This window comes from Hippopotamus amphibius, chromosome 9 (genome assembly GCF_030028045.1).
Source record: "Hippopotamus amphibius kiboko isolate mHipAmp2 chromosome 9, mHipAmp2.hap2, whole genome shotgun sequence".
NCBI classification, from domain to species: domain Eukaryota; kingdom Metazoa; phylum Chordata; class Mammalia; order Artiodactyla; family Hippopotamidae; genus Hippopotamus; species Hippopotamus amphibius.
Genome location: NC_080194.1, coordinates 103,727,327 through 103,751,462, shown reverse-complemented (window position 1 = coordinate 103,751,462; position 24,136 = coordinate 103,727,327). Strand labels below are relative to the sequence as shown.

Sequence of the window (24,136 nt, the reverse complement as noted above, 5' to 3'; positions counted from 1 at the left end):
TGGTTTTGATTTGCATTTCCCTGAGCATTAGTGATATTGAACATTTTCCCATGTGTCTGGAGGCCTTCTTTGCAAAAGTGTCTCTTCAGGTCTCCTGCCCATCAAAAAATTTTTTTAATTGGGTTGTTTGATTTGATGTTGAGTTGCATGAGTTCTTTGTTTTTTGGTTATTAACCCCTTATCAGATGTGTCATTTGCAATTATCCTCTCCCCATTCAGTAGATCTTTTTGTTTTGTTGATTTTTCCTTCACCCACTGTGAAAAATTTTTTAGTTCAATGTAGTCCCATTTGTTTATTTTTTACTTTTGCTTCCTTTGCCTGAGGAGACAGATCAAAAAAAATATTGCTAAGACTGATGTCAAAGAGTCTACTGCCTATGTTTTCTTCTAGAAGTTTTATGGTTTCAGGTCTTAGATTTAAGCCTCTAATCCACTTTGTGTTTATTTTTGTATGTGGTGTGAGAAAGAAGTCCAGTTTGATTCTTTAGCATGTTGCTGTCCAGTGTTCCCAATACCATTTATTGAAGAGGCTGTCTTTTCCCCATTGTATAGCCTTGCCTCCCTTGTTATAGATTTATTGCCCATATAAGTGTGGGTTCATTTTGTGGTCTCTATTCTGTTCCATTGATCTAGATATCTGTTTTTGTGCCAGTACCATACTGGTTACTGTAGCTTTGTAGTACAGTTTGAAATCAGGGAGTGTGATGCCTCCAGCTTTGTTCTTACTCAAGATTGCTTTGGCTATTCGGGGTCTTTTGTGTTTCCATACAAATATTAGACTTATTTGTTCTAGTTCTGTGAAAGGTGTCCTGGGTATTTTGATGTGTGGATTTGCCTTGGGTAGTATGGTCATTTTAACTATTAATTCTTCCATTCTGTGAGCACAGTATATCTTTACATTTTGTGTCATCTTTCATCAGTGTCTTATAGTTTTAAGAGTACAAGTTTTTTACCTCTTTGGTTAGATTTATCCCTAGCTACTTTATTCTTTTCAATGCAGTTGTAAATAGGACTGTTTTCATGTATTTTTCTGATAGTTCATTTTTAGTATATAGAAATGCTACATATTTCTTTATATTAATTTTGTATACTGCACTTTGCTGAATTCATTTTTTAATTCTAGTGGGTTTTTTTTTTTTTGCTATCATCTTTAGGGTTTTCTGTATATAGTATCATATTATCTGAAAAGAGTGACAGTTTTACTATTTCCTTTCCAATTTGAATTTTTGGGGGTTTTTTCACTGACTACCATGGCCAGGATTTCCAATATACCATGTTGGAAAAAATTGGTAAGAGTGGGCATAGTCGTCTTGTTTCTGATCTTAGAGGAAATGCTTTTAGCTTTTCACCGTTGAGCATAAAGCTGGCTGTGGGTTTGTCATATATGGCCTTTATTATGTTGAGGTATATTCCCTCTGTACTCACTCTGTGGAGACTTTTTATCATAAATGAATGTTGAATTTTGTCAAAAGATTTCCCTGCATCTATTGAGGTGATCATATGATTTTTATTTTCAATTTGTTAATTGTGGTGTAACACACTGATTTGCTGATATTGAATCATCCTTACATCCCTGGAATAAATCCGACTTGATTTTTGTGTATGATCCTTTTACTGTATTGTTGTATTTAGTTTGCTAATATTTTGAAGACCTTGCATCTATGTTCATCAGGGACATTGTCCTGGAATTTTCTTTTTTGTGGTTCATTTGTCTGGTTTTGGTATCAGGGTAATGCTGGGCTTCTAGAATGAGTTCAGAAGCATTTCTTCTTCAATTTTTTGGAATAGTTTGAGAAAGATAGGTTTTAACTCTTCCTAAATGTTTGGTAGAATCCACCTGTGAAGCTGTCTGTCCTGGACTTGTGTTTGTTGGGAGGGTTTTTTTGCTTTTATTACTTATTCACTTTCATTACTGGTAATCTGTTCATGTTTTCTATTTCTTCCTGATTCAGTCTTGGGAGACTATACTTTCTATGAATTTATCCATTTCCTCTAGGTAGTCCATTTTATTGACATAAATTGTTCATAATAATCTCTTTTTATTATCCTTTGTATTTCTGTGGTGTTAGTTGTAACTTCTCTTTTATTTACAATTTTATTTATTTGAACCCTCTTTTTCCCTTATGAGTCTGGCTAATGGCTTATCGATTTTTTATCTTTTCAGAGAACCAGCTCTTGGTTTCATTGATCTTTAAAATTCTTTTTCTTATTTAAAAAAATTTTTTTTAATGTGTTGGATCTTCATTGCTGTGCACGAGCTCGCTCTAGTTGTGGAGAGCCGGGGCTACTCTTCATTGCGGTGCATGGGCTTCTCATTGTGGTGGCTTCTCTTGTTGCGCAGTACGGGCTCTAGGCACATGGGCTTCAGTAGTTGCAGCACGTGAGTTCAGAAGTTGTGGTGCATGGGCTTAGTTGCCCTGCAGCACGGGGAATCTTCCCAGACCAGGGATTGAAACTGTGTTCCTTGCATTGGCAGGCGGATTCTTAACGGATGTGTCACCAGGGAAATCCCCTTTTTAAATTTTTTTAGTCTCAATTTCATTTACTTCTGCTCTGATCTTATTTCTTTTATTCTACTAACTTTGAGTTTTGATATTTTTCTTTTTCTAATTCCTTCAGGTGTAAGGTTAAATTGTTTATTTGAGCTTTTTCTTGTTTTCTGAGGTAGGGTTGTATTGCTATAAACTTCCCTCTTAGGAGTGCTTTTGCTGTGTCCTGTGTATTATTTATTTATTTATTTATTTATTTATTTATTTATTTATTTATTTATGGGCTGCATTGGGTCTTCATTGCTGCACACGGGCTTTCTCTAGTTGCAGTGAGTGGGGGCTGCTCTTCATTGTGGTGCATGGGCTCCTCATTGCAGTGGCTTGTCTTGTTGCGGAGCACAGGCTCTAGGCACACAAGCTTCAGTAGTTGTGGCACATAGACTCAATAGTTGTGGCTCACGGGCTTAGTTGCTCCATGGCATGTGGGATCTTCTTGGACCAGGGATTGAACCTGTGTCCCCTGCATTGGCGGGCAGATTCTTAACCACTGCGCCACCTAGGAAGTCCCATATCCTGTGTATTTTGGATTGCTGTGTTTCCATTTTTATTTGTCTCCAGGTATTTTTTTTTTTTTGCTCTTTGATATCATCAGTGACCTATTGTTTTATAGCCTATTATTTAGCCTCCATGTGTTTGTTTTTTGTGGTATTTTCTTGTAGTCGATTTCTAGTTTCATACCCTTGTGTTCATAAAAGATGCTTGATATGATTTCAATCTTCTTAAATGTGTCGAGACTTCTTTTGTGGTCTATATATCCTGGAGAATGTTCCATATGCATTTGAAAAAAATGTGTATTCTGCTGCTTTGGATGAAATGTTCTTATGTATTCATTCCATTTGGTCTAATGTGTCCTTTAAGGCCAGTGTTTCCTTCTTGATTTTCTGCCTGGATAATCAGTCCATTGATGTAAGTGTAGTGTTAAAGTCCCCTACTATTATTACATTACTGTCAATTTCTCCCTTTATGTTTGTTTATATTTTTATTAAACTTTTTAAATTGAAGTTGATTTATAAAGTTATTAGTTTTATTTGTACAGTAGTGATTCAATATTTTTATAGATTATACTCCATTTAAGTTTATTACAAAATAATGGCTATACTTCCCTGTGGTGTATAATATCCTTTTTGCTCATTTATTTTATACATAATAGTTTGGATCTTTCAATTCTTTACCCCTATCTTGCACCCCCTTTCCCTCTCCCCACTGGTAACCACTAGTTTGTTCTCTATATATGTGAATTTGTTTCTGTTTTGTTATATTCATTCGTTTTACTTATTTTTTTTTAGATTCCTCATATAAGTGCTAACATATAGTATTTGTCTTTCTCTGACTTATTTCACTAAGCATATTACCCTCTATTTCCACCCACGTTGTTGCAAATGGCAAAATTTCATTCTTTTTTATAGCTGAGTAATATTCTGTAGTATCTATCTAGCTATATATGGTATATATGTAGATCTGGTATCTATATAGATATATACCTATAAACCACAGAATATTACTCAGCACGCATGCGTGCTCTCTCTCTATATATATATCACGTCTTTATTCATTAATTGGTTGATGAACACTTAGGTTGCTTCCATATCTTGGCTATTGTAAATAATGCTGCTATGAACATTGGGATGCATGTATCTTCAAACAAGTGTTTTCATTTTCTTCAGGTATATGCCCGGGGTGGGATTGCTGGATCATATGGTAGTTCTATTTTTGTTTTCTGAGGAACCTCCATGCTGTTTTCCATAGTGGCTGCACCAATTTACATTCCCACTAGCAGTGTAGGAGGGTTCCTTTTTCTCCACATCCTCACCAACATTTGTTAGACTTTTTGATGATAGCCATTCTGACAGGTATGAGGTGATATCTCATTTTCTGCATTTCTCTGATTAGCTATGTTGAGCATCTTTTCATGTGCCTATTGGCCAATGTATGTCTTCTTTGGAAATATGTCTATTCAGGTCTTCTGCCCATTATTTAACAAACAATCTTCTGCCTAGTTTGCTTGTTTTGTTGATATTGAGTTGTATGAGCTGTATATTAACCCCTTATCAGTCATGTCATTTGCAAATATTTTCTCCCATTCAGTAGGTTGTCTTTTTTTGTTGATGGTGGTTCCCTTTAGTGCAAAAGCTTTTAAATTTAACTGGTCCCATTTGTTTACTTTTGTTTTTATTTCCTTGCCTCAGGAAACTGATCCAAAGAATATTGTTACAATTTATGTCAAAAAGTGTCGTACCTATGTTTTCTTCTAGAAGTTTTATAGTTTCAGGTTTTGCACATAGATCTTTAATCCATTTTGAGTTTATTTTGTAAATGGTATGATAAATTGTTCTAATTTTATTCTTTTGCATGTAGCTGTCCAGTTTTCCCAGTACCACTTATTGAAGAGACTATCTTTTCTCCATTGTATATTCTTGCCTCCTTTGTCATAGATTGCATGGGTTTATTTATGGGCTCTCTGTTCTGTTCCATTGATCAGTGTGTCTGTTTTTGTGCCAGTACCATGCTGTTTTGATTACTTTAGCTTTGAAGTATAGTCTGAAGTCAGGGGGTGTGATACCTCCAGATTTCTTCTTTTTTTTCAAGATTGCTTTAGCAGTATGAGGTCTTTTGTAGTTTCATATAAATTTTAGGATTCTTTTTTCTAGTTCTGTGGAAAATGGCATGGGTATTTTGATAGGGATTACATTAAATCTGTAGATTGCCTTGGTAGTAAGGACATATTAACAATATCCTTCCAGTATATGAACATGGAATATCTTTCCATTTCTTGTATCACCTTCTAGATTCTTCATCAGTGTTTTATAGGTTTCAGAGTATAGGTCTTTCACCTCCTTGGTTAACTGTATTCCACCTATTCTTTTTGATGTGATTTTAAACAGAATTGTTTTCTTGCTTTCTCTTTCTGATAGTTTATTATTAGTGCATAGGAAAGAAACCAATTTCTGAGTAATCTTGTGTCCCACAACCTTACTGAATTTATTTATTCTAATAGTTTTTTGGACACTTTAGGGTTTTCTATATATAGTGTCATGTCATATGCAAATAGTGACAGTTTTATTTCTTCCCTTCTAATTTGGATGCTTTTTTAAAAATTTTTTATTTAAGTATCATTGAATTACAATATTATGTTAATTACCGCTGTAGAGCAAAGCAACTCAGATATATAGATAGATATAGATATACACACACATATTCTTTTTCATATACTTTTCCATTATGTTTTATCCCCAGATGATAGTGAATATAGTTCTCTGTGCTCTACAGTAGGACCTCGTTGTTTATCCATTCTACATATACCAGTTTGTATCTGCTAACTCCAAGCTCCCAATCCAAACCTTTCCCACCCACCTCCCCCTTGGCAACTGCCAATCTATTTTCTATGCCCTGATTCTATGTCTGTTTCATAGATAGGTTCATTTGTGTCATATTTTAGATTCCACATATAAGTGATATCATATGGTATTTGTCTTTCTCTTTCTGACTTATTTCACTTAGTATGATAATCTCTAGTCGTGGCTGCCTTTTCTTTTTCTTGTCTGATTACAGTGGCTAGGACTTCCAACATTATGTTAAATAGAAGTGGCAAGTGTGGGCATCCTCCTCTTTTCCTAATTTTAAAAGAAAAACTTTCAGCTTTTTACCATTGTGTAGGATATTAGCTGTGGTTTTCTTATAAATGGCCTTTATTGTGTTGAGATATGTTCCCTCGATACCAACTTCAAGACGTTATTTCATGAATGGATGTTGAATTTTGTCAGATCTTTTTTTTCTGCATCTACTGCGATGGTCATGTAACTTTTATCCTTTTTATAATGTGGTGTATCACATTGATTTTTTTGCAGGTATTGAGCCATCCTTGCATCCCTGACATGAATCCCACTTTATCATGGTGTATGATCCTTTTTATATATTGTTGAATTCAGTTTGCTAATATTTTGTTGAGGGTTTTTGCATCTGTATTAACCAGATATATTGGCCTGTAATTTTCTTTTATAGTGTCTTTTTCTTTTTTCTTTTTTCTTTTTTTTACATAGTGAAAACTTTTATATTTAGAATTAGCCAGCTGGACTCAGTTTAGATGATCCCAATTTTGTTGGCAACATCCAAAGCATCATACTCGGGGCCAGTCAAACATATGCCTTCTTCTCTCTATCAGGCCTGATCAGGGTGTTCACCTTAGCCACGTCTATGTCATAGAGCTTCTTCACAGCCTGTTTAATTTGGTGCTTGTTGGCCTTGACATCCACAATGAACACCAGTGTGTTGTTGTCTTCTATTTTCTTCATGGCTGACTCAGTGGTGAGTGGGAACTTGATGATGGCGTAGTGGTCAAGCTTGTTTCTCCTAGGGGCGCTCTTCAGAGGATATTTGGGTTGCCTCCTGAGCTGCAGTGTTTTGGGCCGTCGGAAGGTGGGTGACGTCCGGATCTTCTTTTTTTTGTGGCTGTGGACGCCTTTCAAAACTGCTTTCTTGGCCTTCAAAGCCTTTGCTTTGGCTTCGGCTTTGGGAGGGGCAGGAGCTTCCTTCTTCGCCTTCGGCGCCATCTTCATGAAAAGCATATAGTGTCTTTTTCTGATTTTGGTATCAGGGAAACCGTGGCCTCATAGAATGAATTTGTGAGTGTTCCCACCTCTTCAGTTTTGGGGAATAGTTTGAGAAGGATAAGAATTAACTCTTCTTTATATATTTGGTAGAATTTCCCTGTGAAGACATCTGGTCCTGGACTTTTGTTTGATGGGACCTTTTTTATTACAAACTCAATTTCACTACTAGTGATCTATCTTTCTTTCTTTCTTTCTTTCTTTCTTTCTTTCTTTCTTTCTTTCTTTCTTTCTTTCTTTCTTTCGTAATTATTTATTTATTTATTTTTTGAAACTCTGCAATTATTAGTTCATTAGTATCATCCAGGACTCCAATGTTCATTATTCCTCCTGAAATTACATAAACAATGCAAATAGAAAGAATCCAAGTCAAAATTATATAACAAAACAGCACTCCATCACAAAACCATGTAAAATTACAAGAATGCTATTTTAAAACACTGGCACTTTAAGAGAACGATGATCTCAAAAACCACAAAATTGCCAAATTGTTCCCTAAACTGTTAAGCAAATAAACATATGACCCTAATGAATAAGCTTGAGTTTTGTAAAGAAAAATCATATTCAAATAAATAATTCATACTGAAATACAAAGTTTAAATGTCTTCTTCCCTCATGTTTATTTGATTTATAAAGGGGCAAACCATAATATAGGAAAATATACCTGATTTAAAATGTGATGTACAATTTTAAAAGTTGGCCCAATTAATTAAAAATACATTTAATGGAGGGTCTCAAGTTTCCTAAACAATTCATATTTCAGTAAATAGGAGAAGACATTTACAGCCAACACTTTTTTTCCCAGAGCCTTTGCTGGGACTAATATCAACAAAATAACTTAATATGGCAGTCTTGTATTTTAAGCTCATGCTTTTGGGGATACATTCTCTGGTCTTTAACATGGGAACTGCAAATATAACTGCCATTACATGGTAATGGGAGTTAAAGAATGTGGAGTTCTCATGTAAAGATTAGAACATACTTTTCTATTAGTCTGTCAAGGACAGACTGAAAATGTTTGATTCTAATAATCCCATGCTGTGAGTAGATTGGTTACTCTTCACTTTGTAAATGTAACTGGGCTATGTGAAATCTGATATCAACTGATCAAGATCTGTGTTTTGGTTATGGATGAAAACTGTCTCAATTAAACTTTTATTACCCTCATCATGAGTATGCAGGGTGTGTAGACAAAAGCTTTTTATCAGCTAACTACATGAAAGATAAACACTGTAATAATTTGTGTGATCCAAAATGGGCAAAAGCAAAAGACTAGCTTCCCCTTAAGAAGATTTTCAGATCTATGAAAAGGACAACAATACTAACAAAAAAAATTATATTTACTTAGAAGCATTCAGAATGTCAACAAAACAGCTACAAGTTTTTTTCTTTTTTCTTTTGCCATTACAGAGTGGTATTCAATTAACAGAACAATTATTTTGTATAAGCTGCATCAGAGATAACTAAAGATGAAAAAACTACAATCCCAATATATGACTAATTTGTGCTGTGCACCAACAAGAACCTGCCTTAAATTTCCATGCCAATTTACAACCCCCATACTGTACCAGGCAAGGTTAGTGGCTACTGAAAATACAACCAGGACAGGACTATCTAAAGACACATTTGGTAGTGTGTTAATGATACAAAAGAAGACACTGTACAGTTTAAAAACAAAAATTACACAGCCTTACATTTCAATTTTTTTTCTGTAAAAGAAGTTGTCTACGGAGTTTAACTGCTTTATAGACAAGAAAAAAAAACTGCACTAGAACCAACTTATTCATCATCATCATCTTCTTCTTCTTCATCCTATTCATCTTCCTCCTCATCCTCTTCATCTTCCTCATCACCCTCCTCTTCCTTCTTTTTCTTGCTTTTTTCAGCCTTGACGACTCCCTTTTTTGCTGCATCAGGCTTTCCTTTAGCTTGGTACGCAGCCATCCTTTTCGTACTTTTCCTTCAGCTTAGCAGCCTTCTTCCCATAAGGCTGCTTGTCATCTGCAGCAGTGTTATTCCACATCTCTCCCAGTTTCTTTGCAACATCACCAATGGATAGGCCAGGATGTTCTCCTTTGATTTTTGGGCGATACTCAGAACAAAACAAGAAAGAGGCTGAAGGAGGCCTCTTGGGTGCATTGGGGTCCTTGAACTTCTTTTTTGTTTCCCCTTTAGGAGGGATATAAGTTTTCATTTCTCTTTCGTAACAGGCCTTGTCTGCCTTTGCCATGTCTTCAATTTTTCCTTCCTCTTTAGCAGACATGATCTTCCACCTCTCTGAGCACTTCTTAGAAAACTCTGAGAAGTTGACTGAAGCATCTGGATGTTTCTTCTTGTGCTCCTCCCAGCAAGTTTGCACAAAGAATGCATATGATGACATTTTGCCTCTTGGCTTCTTAGGATCTCCTTTGCCCAAGTTTAATTATTTTTCCTCCACGAGGCACAGTCTCCCAGTACCTGTCTGGCTCTTACTTGCCCCAACACTGTCTCTATGGAGCTCAGTGTACTGTAGTGGCTGTCTGGTCTCTATTTATTTCCTCTCTGGTCTTTATTTCCTTCTTTCTTCTGACTTTGGGCTTGTTTGTTCTTATTATAATTCCATTAGATGGTAAATTAGGTTGTTTGAGAGTTTGCTTTTTTCTTGAGGTAGGCCTGTATTGCAATAAAATTCCCTTTTAGAACTTTTTTTGCTGTATCCCATAGATTATGGAAAGTTGTGTTTCCCTTTTCATTTGTCCGGAGGTATTTTCTGATTTCCCCTTTTGATTTCTTCATCAACCCTTGTGTGTGTGTTTTTTGTTTTAGTAGGATGTTGTTTAGTCTCCATGTGTTTGTGCTTTTCCCATTATTCTTCCTGTAATTGTTTTCTAGTTTCATACCATTGTGGTTGGAAAAAATGCTTGATATAATTTCTATCCTCTTAAATTTGTTAACACTTCTTTTGTGGCCTAGTGTGTGATCTATCCCAGAGAATGTTTCATGTGCCCTTGAAAAGAATGTGTATTCTGCTGTTTTTGGATGGACTATCCTATAGATGCTTATGAAGTCTAACTGGTATAAGGTGTCATTCAAGACCATTGTTTCCTTATTGATTTTTCTGTTTGGACAGAATGTCCATTGAGGTGAGGTGTTAAAGTCTCCTACTATTACTGTATTTTCAATTTCTCCCCTTATGTTTGTTAATATTTGCTTTATATATTTAGGTGCTCTTGTGCTAGGTGCATGTATGTTAATGAGTATTATAATCTCTTGTATTGATCCCTTTATATATATATATATATATATATATATATATAATGCCCTTCTTTGTCTTCTGTTATAAACTTTGTTTTAAAATTTATTGTCTGATGTGAGTATTGCTACCCTACTTTCTTGTCATTTCCATTTGCTTGAAATATCTTTTTCCAGTCCCTCACTCTCAGGCTGTGTGTTTCCAGCTCTGAAATGAATTTCTTGTAAAGAGCATATAGATGAGTCTTTTAAAATCCAACCAGCCACTCTGTCCTTTGATTGGAGCATTTAGTCCATTGACATTTAAAGTGATTATTGATATGTATGTACTTATCACCATTTGTTACTTACTTTCTTACTGTTTTTGTAGTTCTTTTAGTTTCTTCCATTTTGGTTTGGTTTTCTTTAGTGGTATGGTTATGTTCCTTTGTCTCTAATTTTTATGTGTCTATTGTAGATTTTTGACTTGTGGTTACCATAGGGTTAGTATATATTGACCTATAACTATATTTAGTTGTTTTAAACTGGTAGTCACTTAAGTTCAAATGAATTCTAAAAGATCTACATTTAAAAAATTCCCTTCCCCCATATTTTGTGTTTTTCGTGTCATATTATACATCTTCATGTTTAAGCCTCTACTGTTTATTGTACTTAGAGTTGATTTTAAAATTTTTTGTCATTTAATCTTTGTACTAACTTATTTTAGTGATCGATCCTCAGCATTTACTATATATTTGCATTTACCAGCTAGATTTTTCTGTTTCTATAGATACTTCTTGTTATAGCTTTTTCTTTTCCAGTTAGAGAAGATCCTTTAACATTTCTTTAGGGTAAGTTTAGTATCTATGAACTCTTCTAGTTTTGGTTGTCTGAGAAGTTTTTAAAAATCTCTCCTTCAATTCTAAATGATGATCTTGCAGGATAGAGTATCATAGTTTTCAGGTTTTCCCCTAGTCAGCACTTTGAATGTATCATGCTACTTTCTTCTAGCCTGCAAAGCATCTGCAGAAAAATCAGTTGATAGCCTTATAGGGATTCCTTGCATTTGAGTCTTTGTTTTTCCTCTTATTGTCTTTAGAGTTCTCTCTTTAACTTTTGCCATTTTAATTATAATGTGTCTTGGCGTGTGTCTGTTTGGTTTCATGTTGTTTGGGACCCTCTGTGCTTCCTGTACCTTGATATCTATTTCCTTTTTCAGATTTGGGAAGTTTTCAGCCATAGTTTTATCAAATACATTTTCAACCCCTTTCTCTCTTCTCCTTCTGGGACCCCTATAATGTGAATGTTGGTACACTTAATGTTGTCCCATAGGTCCTTTAACTGTTCTCATTTTTAAATTTTGCTTTCCTTTTTGCTATTCTGATTGGGTAATTTCCATTATTCTATCTTCCAGATCACTTATGTATTCTTCTGTATCACCTAGTATGTGCTAATTCTTTCTAGTGTGTTTTTCGTTTCAGTTATTCCTCAATTCAGACTGGTTCTTTTTTATATTTTCTAGTTCCTTGTTAGAATTCTGTTTTCATCTATTCTTTTCCCTAATTCAGTTAGCATTCTTATTACTAATGCTTTGAGATATTTACCTGGTAAATTGCTTCAGTAGTTGTTTTTTCAGGGGTTTCCTCTTTCTCTCTCTTTTTAAATTGAAACAAATTCCTCTGTCTTACTTTGCTTAACTTTCTCTGTCTCTGTGAATTTGCTTGAAACAGTTACCTATTGCAGCCTTGAAGGAGTGTCCTTGTGTGGGAATATCCCTATACAGTCTGCATGTATCCAGTGGTGTTGGTGTGAGAGCTGCATCTAACAGCATGAGTCACATCTTTTACCAGGGTGTGCTTGCAGCTATCACCTTAGTAGGAGGTGGGGCTGAAGATAGAGGGGTTAGAGCCTGATCCAGGTGTGAGCTAGGGCTTCTCTGCTCTTTGTCCAACACCACCCTATTAGGGTAGGGGTGTGCCCCAAAGCTGGAGCAGAAGCCCTGAGGGTTGGTCTGAACTGGCTCAGTTCCCTCTAAGTGTGTGCTCTCTTTCTGCCCAGCCCTAGCACCCTTGCCCAAAGTGGGGCAGTACTGGAGCAAGAGGGCCTGGAGCAGGTGCTCAGCATGGATCTGGGCATGAGTTGTGGCAACCCTGGCCCCAGTCATAGTCCCAGACTGATTCTGTTGTGCTGCCTCTGTAAGCCCCAGTAATGACTCCCCTTTACTCGTTCAGATGCTATTCCAGTTCTGGGTTGGTTCCACCTCTCACAACTGAGCACTCTCCTTGGCCACTGTAGCCTTCACCCTAGTGTGGAGTTGCACCATGGAGCAAGCAGGACTGGTGCAGGCATTCAGTTCAGGCTAGGGTCCATGCTGGGGTGGCCATGAGAAACTGGCTAGAGTCCCATGTATTGATAGTTTCAATGTGCTTTCTCTCCCTTGTTTTGGGAGTAAGCAAGTGTGTATGCAATTCTTCACAAGAGGAGTCTAAGTTTCTTACAGCTCTCCTGTAGTCCTACTGGTTTTCTAAGCTAAGAGGACTTGTGTTGGTCCCCAGGGCTGGGGCGCCCAATATATGGCTTGAACCACTCACTGCCCTGGGTGGATCCCCCTCCTCTTTTGTGTCCCCTGCCAGGGGCACAGGTCTCAACCTGATAGCTTCTCTTCCCTTCCTACCCAATTTTGTGTGGATGTTTCTTATAGCTTTGGTTGTATAAGAGTCTTTCTGCCAATCTCCAGTTAGTTTTTGGTGAGAATTACTCCACATGTAGATGTATTTTTGATGTGTTTGTGGAAGCAGGTGAGTTCTGCATCCTACTCCACCATCTTGATCTTAGTCTTCCCTTTTTGTTTGCTAATATTTGCTTTGTGTATTTAGATACTTCTATGTTGGGTGCATTTACAATTATTATATTCTTGTTGGATTGATCCCTTTATCATTATGTAATATTGTCTCTTGTTACAGTTTTTGTTTTAAAGTTTGTCTGATGTAAGTATTGCTACCCTAGCTTTCTTTTGATTTCCATTTGCATGGATACCTTTTTCCATCCCCTTACTTTCAATCTATTTGTGTCTTTAGATCTGAAGTGAGTCTCTTGTAGGTGAAGTGTATATGGGTCTTGGCTTTTATCCATTCAGCCATTCTTGATTAGAGCATTTAGTCCATTGACATTTAAAGTAAATGTTGTTAGGTATGCACTTATTGCCATTTTGTTAATTGTTTTCTGGTTATTTTTGTAGTCTTTTTGTTCTTTCGCTCTCTTCCCTTGTGATTTTATGACTCTCTTTAGTGTTTATGTTTGGATTTCTTTCTCTTTTTGTGTGTGTTAAATATTATTGATTTTTGGTTTGTGGATACCTTGAGGTTCATATATAACAACATATATATGTATGATTTATTTTAAGTTGATTTCTTAAGTCTGAGTGTATTCTAACAATCCTGCATTTTTACTCTCCCCCTCAATATTTGATGTTGTTGACATCATATTTTATACTTTTTGTGTATCCCTTGACTACTTATTGTGGATATAAATGATTTTACTACTTCTGTTTTTAACCTTCCTTCTAGTTTTGTAAGTGGTTGACCTACTTCCTTTACTGTGTTTGCCTTTACCAGTAAGATTCTATAATTTTCATATTTCTAATTGTGATTTTTTTTTTTTTTTTTTTGCTTAGAGGAATCCCTTTTAACATTTGTAAAGCTGGTTTCATGGTGGTGAACTCTTTTAGCTTGTATCTTTTAGAAGTATGGTTTTCTCTGGATATATGCCCAGGAGTAGGATTGCAGGACTATATGATAGCTCTATTTTTAGTTTTTTAAGGAATCTTTGTATTGTTCTCCATAATGGCTGTACCAATTTACAGTCCCATCAACAGTGTAGGACAGTTCCTTTTTCTCCACACCCTCTCTAGCATTTTTTAAAATTAATTAATTAATTAATTTTATTGGCTGTGTTGGGTCTTTGTTGCTTCACGCAGCTTTCTCTAGTTGCAGCGAGCAGGGGCTACTCTTCGTTGTGGTGCGCAGGCTCCTCATTGTGGTGGCCTCTCTTGTGGAGCATGGGTTCTAGGCACATGGGCTTCAGTAGTTGCAGCATGAGGACTCTAGAGCATAGGCTCAATAGTTGTGGCGCATGGGCTTCGTTGCTCTGCAGCATGTGGGATCTTCCTGGGGCAGGGATCGAACTCATGTCCCCTGCATTGGCAGGCAGATTCTTAACCACTGTGCCACCTAGGAAGTCCCTCTAGCATTTATTATTTGTAGACTTTTTGATGTAGACTTTTTTCTTTGCCGTCTTGGCCACCTCCCTCCTGTACACATTAAATCATCTCTAGATTACTTATACTACCTTATACAATGTAAATGCTATGTAAATAGTTGCTGGCATGTGGCTAATAGGACTTTTGCTTTTTGGAACTTTCTGAAATCTTTTTTTCCAAGTATCTTTGATCCACAGTTAGTTGAATCTGCAGATGCAGAGGGGCCAACTGTATATATATGCAGTGGGGGGGGGGGGGGTCTAGTTCCAGACTTTATTCTATTCCATTGATCTACATCTATTCTTTCCCCTATACCTCACTGGCCTGATTACTTTAGCTTTATATAAGTTTTGAATTCAATACTATGAGTGTCCAACTTTGTTCTTCTTCTTCAAAATTGTTTTGGCTTTTCTAAGCACTTTCGTTTTTCCATATGAGTTTTAAAATCAGCTGGGCAGTTTCTACCATGTAGTCTGCTAGAATATCAATTAAGAATGCTTTGATTCTGTAGATCCATTTGGTAGAATTAATCTCTTAACAATGGGCCTTCTGATCTATAAACATGGTATATCTTTCCATTTACTTAGAACTTTAATTTCTCTTTTAAATACTTTGCATATAGTTCTTGCCCCTTCTTAAGATGCTGCCTGGGCTCTAAGGAGGCACTGACATGCCTGCACCTAGTTTGTTCTCAGGCATCTTAACTTAAGCTTTTATTGGCCCCTTGTCACCCCTTCCCTGGAACACGCTGCTGTCAATCTTCCATCTCAGTGAATGGCATCTCCCCCTACCTAGTTGTTTAAGCTGGATAACTGGGCTTCACCCTTGAGACCATCCTGATCCCCTCTCCCCACAGCCAGAAACAACTCTGCCTCCAAAACACATTTTGAATCCATCCACTTCTTTCCATCTACATTTTACCATCCTTGACTCAGACACCCCATCTCCCACCCCTAGCTTCCTAACTGTTCTTACTTCTACTCTCTCTCTTCTACCCTCCCTCTCATGCAAGTGTTCTCTACCCAGCACCAGAGTGACATTTTTTAAAGAACTTTTATTGAGATACAGTTAACATACAATAAACTGCATATATTTAGAGTGTACAATTTGGTATTTTTTTTCTTATTAGTGATGTATATATGGCAATCCCAATCTCCCAATTCATTCCCCCCCAACCTTTCCTGCTTTCCCCACTTGGTGTCCATATGTTTGTTCTCAGAGTGACATTTTTATAATGTAAACCTGATCATCTTACTGCTCTTCTTAAAACCCAGCAAGGGTGACTACTGCCCTTACAATGAAATCCAAATCCCTTTTCATGGGCTTTGCCTACTGCTCTCACTCACCTTGTTTCATGACCTTCCTTGGGCCATGTCAATAACAAGATCTTTTTAACCTCAGGGACTTTGTATATATCTTTTGCTGCCTGGAATAGTCTTCCCATAATCTTTGCCTAAAGAACTCCTATTCACATTCAGGTTTTGTTTTAAATGTCATTTTGCAAATCAAAACCGCAATGAGATACCACCTTACGCCTGTCAGAATGACTGTCATCAAAAAGACAAGAAATAACTCCTGTACACTGTTGGCGGGAATGTAAAGTGGTGCAGCCACTGTGGAAAACAGTATGGCGTTTCCTCAAAAAATTAAAAATATGATTGCCATGTAATATAGGAATTTTATTTCTGGGTATTCACCCAGAAAATAAAAACATTAATTCAAAAAATATATGCACCCCATTGTTCATTGCAACATTATTTACAATAGCCAAGATATAGAAGCAACCTAAATGCCCATCAATAGATGAGTAGATAAGGAAGATGTGGTATATAGATACGATGGAATATTACTCAGCCATTTCAAAAAAAATTAAAATTTTCTATTTGCGACAGCATCCGTGGATCTAGACGGTATTATGTTGTGAAATAAGTCAGAAAAAGTCAAATACTGTATGATCCCATTTATATGGGGAATCTAAATCAAACAAAAAACAAAAAAATGAAAACAGATTCATAGCTACAGAGAACAAATGGGTGATTGCCAGAAGGGGGTTGTGGAGGTGAAATAAGTGAAGGGGATTAAGGAGTACAAACCTCCAGTTATAAAGTAAGTCATGGGATGTAATACACAGCATAAGGAATATGGTCAATAATATTGTAATAACTTTGGAGACGGATATTTACTAGACTTATGGTGATCATTTCATAATGTATGCAAATGTCAAATCACTATGTAGTACACCTGGAATTACCATAATATTGTTCCTCAACTATATTCAATTTTTTTCCCTTAAAAATGGTTAAGATGGTAAGTTTTATGTGTATTTTGCCACAGTAAAAAAAAAATTGGAAAAAAAAGGTCATCTCAGAGGGGCCCTACTACTCTTTCTCAGTGCACCCTGATCTTTTCCTTTTAACGTTTGTAATGTCTGTTTATTTACTTTTATTCAAATAGCTTTCTGACCCATTTCATGGATGCTGAAATGAAGCTGTTTGAGGGCCCACTTATGGAAATTCCAAATGTCATCCCCCCCCCCCCCCACACACACACACCCTATACAGGGTTTGAGTGGAACCTGAGGTTGGAGAGCCTCCCCTGCCCATGGCTGGGCCAACAGACCTAGTATCCTGTGCTCTTTTGTGTCCCCGTGTTGGGATGGGGCACAGCCTGTGGTTTCTCTGGGGAGTTACTCCCCATGGGGCCTGGGAGAGGCCCAGAGCCCAGGAGGGAGGCAAGAGGCTCTCCTGGATCCTCAACTCTGGCCTCTTCCAGCCCCCAGCTCATCCTGGCCAGTTCTTCTCTCTGCGCCCTGCTGGCAGAGCCCTCAGACACCTCTGGGTCCGATTTCTTCTCCATAGGTCCCAGGCCCCTCCATTCACTGTTAAGTTCAGGCCCAGCGGGTGGGAGCCTCGACCGGACTGGGGGCGAGGCCATGACATTGCCCGGCCTCTGCAGCGAACCCAGCAAGGGTGTGAGGCTCCCCGGACCCATAGGCGGCCCAAGGTCACACACCTGGCGGTGGTGGTGATGCTCGGGGTCCAGCGCTCCTTGTGGGCGCGCATCGCTATTGGGCAGTGGCAGCCGAGAGTCTGAAGCCTGGAAAAGCCGACCCCCGTGGGCTACCAGGAGGGAGGATGGGAGCGGGAGCTGGTTTGCGGAGGCCGGTGCGGGTGCAGATGGGGAGCTCTGGATCGCAGGGACAGGTGGCGGGACCTGGGTGGGGAGGAGGGCTCTGGCGGGCTGGGGGCTGGGGACAGTCCCAGAGTGGGGCCAGGGGGCGAACCCGAGGGTGGGTGGGGACCGGACTGCAGAAGAAGGGCTCCGGGGGCACCGAGGAGTAGCAGGCTGGGGTGGGCTCGTTCTCAGGGACCCCCTACTGGAGACACAGTGTGGAGGGGAGGGGGAGAAGGAGCAGATGACCAGGGGTGGGGGATAGTCCCGGGAAGCGAGGGTTCTAAGGGTGATCTGGGGAGGGTTGAGCTCGGGTCGCGGACTCTGGGGTGGGCTCCCGGGCCAGCTGTGCTGGGCGGGGCAGGTCTGTGGGACCCGTTAGAGGGGATGACGGTCCCGGACTAAGGAAGGGGGTGGGACACAACTCCGTCATTCCCCCGCCACTCCTGGAGTGCCTTGAGGATACCCTTCTCTCCGGCTGGGGGGGTGTCTCCTGTAGAGGGACCTCCAAGACCTCCTCGCGGGCGGCTGCACAGTCCTGTCAATGGCGCCACCTGGTGGCGTCCGCACGCCCGGCTCCTGGGGCCTCCGCCAGCCCCCGTGGCCTCTCCCCGCTGCCCCAGAACACCTCTGCCTCCCAGCTGTGTGACCTTGGGCTCTGGCTCCACATCTGTTAAATGGGCTTATAACACCCTGAAGTGGTGTTTTCAAAGAAGTGAATAAGATACTCCTTGCCAAGTTGCTTAGTACTTTGTCTTGGTTTACCATCTCCACACTCCCCTCAGGCCTTACCTCCCCTTATGTGAAGGGCAAAGTGAGCCTCTCAGAGGCTGAGTAAGCCACTTGGGGCCCCTAGGATCAGGGCACAAGCCTTATGCCAGATTATGGCTGAGAGCATGTCCTCATGCCACGTGGAGGTGCTGGGGCTGCTTCAGTCCCGTCCCCTTGGACTAGTCCTCTCCCTCTTGGGCCTCTCTTTCCCCATGTGTTGAGTGAAGGAATAGTAGAGCACGGTCTCCAAGATTAGGTTCTCGGGGGGCCTGGGTGCTGCTCTCAGGGCCGCATGCAGCCACACCTCTAGGCACAGGGCCACGGCTAGGCTCTCTCAGCTGGGCCCTTCACTGCTGCTGGTTCTGGCATTTGGGACTGGGTGGTGGGGAGCAGGCCAGCTGTGGAAGCTTCCTGGGTCCTGAGGATTTTGGTTTCATGTAGTACAGGGCCAGGCTGGGCTGTGGCCTCCTGAGCCTTTGGAAAGTGGGCTCAGGTCCAGGGGTGGAGAGTGGGGTGGGAAAGGGGGTTCTCCCCCGACTCCCTGATGGGCGAGTGGCCTGGGAGCCCTCAGATCTGCCCACCTTGTCCCATGAATAGGCTCTTCCTAGGGAAGTGAGGCTTTCTCCAAGGCCTCCCCTGAGCCCCACTGCCCACACACCCCTGTCCTTGGTCTTGACATGGTCCCAAGGCTGCCTGGCCCTGAGGTGCTCTCTCCCTTACATCTCTCTACCTTCCTCGGGGACCTCCGCAACAGCCCCATTTCTCTCCTTTGAACCCCGAGCCCTGCAGGGACCACTGAGCTGACCAGGCCAGTGCTGAGGACTCCTCAGAGGATGACAATGACACTGGCTGAGGAAGGCAGGCCTGATGACTGTTAACCACCCCCTTGCCCTGTCTGGTTCACCCTCTCCCCTGCGTGGTGTAGAGCTGGTGTCTGGATGGGGATGGGTTCTGGGAGCACCATGTCTGAACAATGCCTGCAATAGTAAGCTGGGCTTCTGGCAGATTCTGTGATTGGACGTGGCCTCTGGGCAGGCCCTCCCTGAGCCAGGCAGAGGGGGTGGTTCCTGGGATAGTAGGTGGCACTGCCTGGGATTTCCCTCATGCAGGACCAAGGAAGGGGCTGAGCGGCAGATGGCACCCCCCACCCCCGGCCCCCAGTATTCGCCCTGGTTCGGCACTGCCTTAGCCTGGCTCCAGGCTCAGGCCACCTGCCCGCTGTCACCAGGAGTCCATCACATTCTGTGGAAGCTTGCAGCTTACAGAGCTCTCTCACCATGTTGTCTCATGTGGCAAAGGTGTGATGAGGCCCAGGCTGCTAGGCCAGTTTACAGAAGGAGGGCTGCCCCCACCCCCCCATGGGAAGATGAGTGGGTGGGGGAGCATGTGTTCAGTCCCTGTGTCTGAGGGGGCCTCTGCCTGTCCCCTTAGTGGCCAGTGCCCTAGTAACAGGAGAGGAGCCGGAGAAGCCACTGTGGGCAGATGTGAGGTGGGTCCCCTGCCTCTGAATGTCGACTCTGTGGAGGGAGGGCATCAGGGCCCCACCCTCAGGGCATCTCAAGGAGCCCCTGTCCCACGGACTTTCCTAGGGTTGAAGCCCCAGAAACCCTTGCTGCTGTCCTAGGACATAGTGGGATTTGAACATGAACCATCCTGTCTGGGGGCCACCAGACTCCCAATCCTGTCTTCCTACCTGGCGTTCCTCAGCAAGGTCTACAAGGCCAGACCCCCGTCCCCACTCAGGCAGAGGAGAGAGTCCCACGCTGAGGCCCCTCCCCCCCTCCTCCAGTTCTAACTTGGCCCCTGCCTCCCAGGGGTTGAAACCCCTCTAACCTCTTAACGGCCCCCAAAGAAGAAAAAGTCCATTCAAGGCCCAGGTCAGAGAAACCATTTTTGTTGACTTAGTTATCGACCTCACCTGGGAGGGTTGGGGACTTGAAAACAGGAAACAACCTGGGATGGGGTTTTGTCACCTCACATACATACACGTGCACTCACATGTGCACACGTGCTGACCACATCCGCAGCAAGTAAGCCCTGGTAGGGTATGTGTGGAGATACTTACTGGAAGCCTAAGAATAAAACAAGCTGTGCAAAGACCGTGGGCCCCCAGGACGCAGACACCCAACAGAAGGGGGTCCCAGAGGCCCGGGAGAGGAGAAAGGCGAAGTGGACTTCAGGTCCTTCTCATCGAACCCCTGAAGGTCCCTCCATGGCTCTGTTCCCCGGACGGTCCGGGAGTGGGAGGAGGTCAGCGCCGGTGTGGAGAGGTCTCTTTTCTGCCTGATCGTAGAGTCCGTTCTCAACAGAGATGAAGCTGCTGCGCGTGGAGGCCGGCAGGGGCACCCAGGGGACAGGGCTCTGGGGTCTGTGCGCAGCGTGGGTGGGGAGCGGCGCCCACCTGGGCAGTGGCTGGGGTGGGAGGACCGGGTGCAGAGTTGCTGGGCTGAAGTAGCTGGTATTGACGGTGGCATAGGGGATGTGGAGAGAGGTCAGGGAGGCTTGGCCAGCTGCCTGCAGGGGAGATGGGGAAGGAGGCCTCAGTAAAACTTCACCTCATGGCCCCCCAGCTCCAGCCCCTGCCCTTCTCCAAAACCATCTCCTGATCCTCACACTTGCTCTCCTGTGTGTCTGGGGGCTGCTGTGTCTGCGTGGCTGAAGCTTCGTGACAGACCTGGGAGACAGTTAGGAGGGTCAGAGGCAAAGCATATGTCCGGCCTGGTGCCGTGGGGATTTGGACTGGGTGCAGCAGGGGCTGGGTCTCACCAGTGCCTTTGCCGACACAGGAGGTAGAGGAGGTAGACGCAGCCAAAACAGAGGACCCCCAAGACCCCCAAGATTCCAGCCAGGTCGGCCCGCAGCATGGGGGCTGGAGTAGGAGCAGGGAGCCCTGTGCACAGGGAGAGATGTACCAGTCAGGTGACTGGCACCCTGAGTCCCTCCCTGTCCTCCCTGGGCCCCCTCTCCTCATCAGCCCCACCTTGGTCTGTGCTGAGGGAGAGGTTCCCACAGGCCTCCTGGGAGCCCTCGGGGAAGGAAGTAAACTTGCAGCAGAAGGTGGTGTTGGGACTGGAGCTTCTCCCCTCAGACCCTTCTAAGGTGAGAGAGATGCTGGTGCTGGTTTCCCAGTGGGCCTGGCAAGCAGGGGTCCAGTGCCGGGTGCCTAATTCTGGGTGCAACACAGCCAGCGTGGTCCCTCCAGCACCATCGGGGCCCCCGTAGCTCACAGTCACCAGGGAGATAGAGCCAGATCCCAGGAATCCACAGCGGACAGTGAAGGATGGGGACTCGGTGGCCTCCATCTGCACCTGCACCCACACCTCAGGTGTCCCTGTGGGAAACAGACACAGGCAATAGGGCCTGGGCCTGGGTCTCCACCCTGCCCCCACGGCCTCTGCTTCTCTCTGGCGCGCACTCACCAGCAGTGATGCAGAGGGTCAGCAGTGCCAAGAGCAGGCCCAGGGCCCGGGGCCTGTCCATGGCTCCCCTCTGGCCCAGGCTCCAGGGGCTGCTGTGGTGGGGACAGCACCTGTGTTTCCGGTCTCATGGCAGGAAGTTTTTACATGTGAGCGGCCCTAGAGTGCTGCTTGGCACTCTCCGCAAACCTGCCCCACTTCCTTCTCAGTCTTCTTCAGGGTGGTGAATCCAGGCTCGAGGACTCCCTCTCTCAGATTTAAAGTGACAGTGACAAGGTTTTCCCTGTCCCCATGCTGTGCTTCAGTGTGAGCAGGCTGGTGGCTCAGCTTCCCTTCCCAGCCCTGCCTGTGGGTACCAGCCCTGGGAAGGGTAGGAGGGGGAAGGGAAGAGATGCCACAGGGGGACCTGAGATGTTCTTCTGGTAGGAGGGAGGGTAGGAAGAAGGCTCTGAAACCCCCCACCCCCCAACTAAGGGGTAGGGAATGTGGCAGAACTTGGGAAGAGGGAGACATGTATGCAGGAGAGAACCAGCAGGGGGGCCACCTGAGAGCCAGGCACAGCTGGCTGGAACTCTGCCCCATCTGCAGCCCTCCTCCCCACTGCTAAGGGCAACTGGTTTCCAGCTGCAAAGGCCAAAGCAGAGTCATCTGTGACTCCACTCATCTCCAGCCCCTCAGGAAATTCTGAAGGCTTCCCACCCTTACCACCTGACCTCTTCTTAGCACTCCCACCTCTCGGACTCACATAACATTGCTCTAAATTGCTTTCCTATGTACTACGTTCGTTTACAGAATGCAAACAGACCAGAATGCTGCTATAAGCAGTGACAAGTGATCAGAATGCTTTGTGTCCTGTCTTATCCTGTGCTGAGCTCGCATGTGGTGTGAGAGTAGCTTGGTGAGCTCAAGGTTAGAGCCACGGGTCTGTGTTGAGGACTCCTGTCCAGGGTGTGGTGAGAAGTGAGAGACGGCCACACTTCAGGGCTGTGGTCTGTGAGGCCTGCCCTGCCCACATGCCCTTGACTCAGCATCTCTTGTAATCCTGTTGCCTTACCCATAAGCCAGTCGGCCTCTTAAGTAAATTCTCTGTCACTCCATCCACACCTGAGAGTCTGGATAAGCACGGCTTCCAGGCCAGTCACTTCACTGCTCACAGCCCAGGTAGCATTCATTCTCTCAACGCTTTGACCTTCTCTGAGGCTGGGTGTGCCAGTCTCCAAGCCTGACTCAGACCTGCTCTCACCACTTCCTCCACTACTGTTCCCCTGATGCCGGGGAGACCTGTGCAGAGCTCACGCATTTCAAGGAGGCCCAGCCCAGAGTGGTTGCTGAGTAGCAGGGCACGTGGGGCTGCCGACCTGTCTCCCTAGCCTGGAAGACCCTTATCCTCTCCCTGCTTTGCAAGGCCCAGGTCAAATCCCACCCACTCCAGGAAGCTGTCCTGAGTGAGCTTTTTCTTCTTGGACAACCATTGCGCAGATGGTGGGCCCTGGGTGGTGGCTCTGTCACACAGTCCAAGTACACAGAGGAACTCAGTACTGGGCGATTGCTGGATGAACAGCCATGGCACAAAGTTAACTACTCACCAACATTTTCCACTTTTTTCAGTCTTATAAGCCTCGTTGTCCCCAGTTAAGTTCTCATTGTGTAAGATTCAAACAACACAGAAAAGTAGAAAACATTTCTGTTCTTCACCAGCCTGCCCATTCCCTTTTCCCTCACTGTTTTAATTTTCAATAAGGTTAAAATTGTCAATCTTTTATTGTTTCTGGATTTTGTGTGTTGCTTAGGAGGGCCAAATTATAAAAATAAGTATAGTTTTGTTTTTATGCTTAACTCTTATGAGGGTTTATTTTTAAATAAACCCATGAAGACTTTTGATTTGGAGGTGGTGTTGTTTTACAATTTAGGTGGACAGCCAGATGTCCCCAAACAATGTGTTGAATAGTCACTTTCCATCTTTTTAATTTATTATTATTGATGTGTAGTTGAGTTACAGTATTAGTTTCAGGTGTACAACATAGTGATTCAAATTTTTTATAGATTATACTCCATTTAAAGTTATAAGATATTGGCTATATTCCCTGTGCGGTACAATCCTTGTAGGCTTCTATTTTTTTTTATTGAGGTATAGTTGATGTACAACATTATACAAGT

At 42.6% G+C, this 24,136-nt stretch overlaps 2 protein-coding genes and 1 pseudogene across 2 annotated transcripts; all 3 read right to left on the bottom strand.

Moving 5' to 3' along the window:
• Window positions 1-6,583: 6,583 nt before the first annotated feature.
• LOC130861627 (60S ribosomal protein L23a-like) lies at window positions 6,584-7,102 on the bottom strand. Its single transcript, XM_057750670.1, has one exon. It carries the CDS (start codon window positions 7,100-7,102, stop codon window positions 6,680-6,682), a length of 423 nt encoding a protein of 140 aa, XP_057606653.1. The 3' UTR covers window positions 6,584-6,679.
• Window positions 7,103-8,932: 1,830 nt separating this feature from the next.
• Window positions 8,933-19,527, bottom strand: LOC130860991 (high mobility group protein B1-like; annotated as a pseudogene).
• A 937-nt stretch (window positions 19,528-20,464) lies between these two features.
• Window positions 20,465-22,349, bottom strand: PVRIG (PVR related immunoglobulin domain containing). The gene is made up of 5 exons (XM_057750669.1): window positions 21,983-22,349; window positions 21,544-21,894; window positions 21,330-21,453; window positions 21,177-21,237; window positions 20,465-21,077 (listed from the first exon to the last, which is right to left on the bottom strand). The coding sequence occupies exons 1-5, from the start codon at window positions 22,041-22,043 to the stop codon at window positions 20,751-20,753; spliced, it is 924 nt and encodes a 307-aa protein (XP_057606652.1). The 5' UTR covers window positions 22,044-22,349; the 3' UTR covers window positions 20,465-20,750.
• Between the last annotated feature and the right edge of the window lie 1,787 nt (window positions 22,350-24,136).

Bases quoted from the DNA above. Each gene is read 5' to 3' on its own strand.
- LOC130861627 (XM_057750670.1), bottom strand. From the start codon at position 7,102: ATGAAGATGGCGCCGAAGGCGAAGAAGGAAGCTCCTGCCCCTCCCAAA.
- PVRIG (XM_057750669.1), bottom strand. From the start codon at position 22,043: ATGGACAGGCCCCGGGCCCTGGGCCTGCTCTTGGCACTGCTGACCCTC. The intron at 21,238-21,329 runs GTGAGACCCAGC...ACTGTCTCCCAG, and splicing joins CTGTGTCGGCAAAGGCACTG to GTCTGTCACGAAGCTTCAGC. The intron at 21,078-21,176 runs GTGAGGATCAGG...TCTCCCCTGCAG, and splicing joins AGACACACAGGAGAGCAAGT to GCAGCTGGCCAAGCCTCCCT.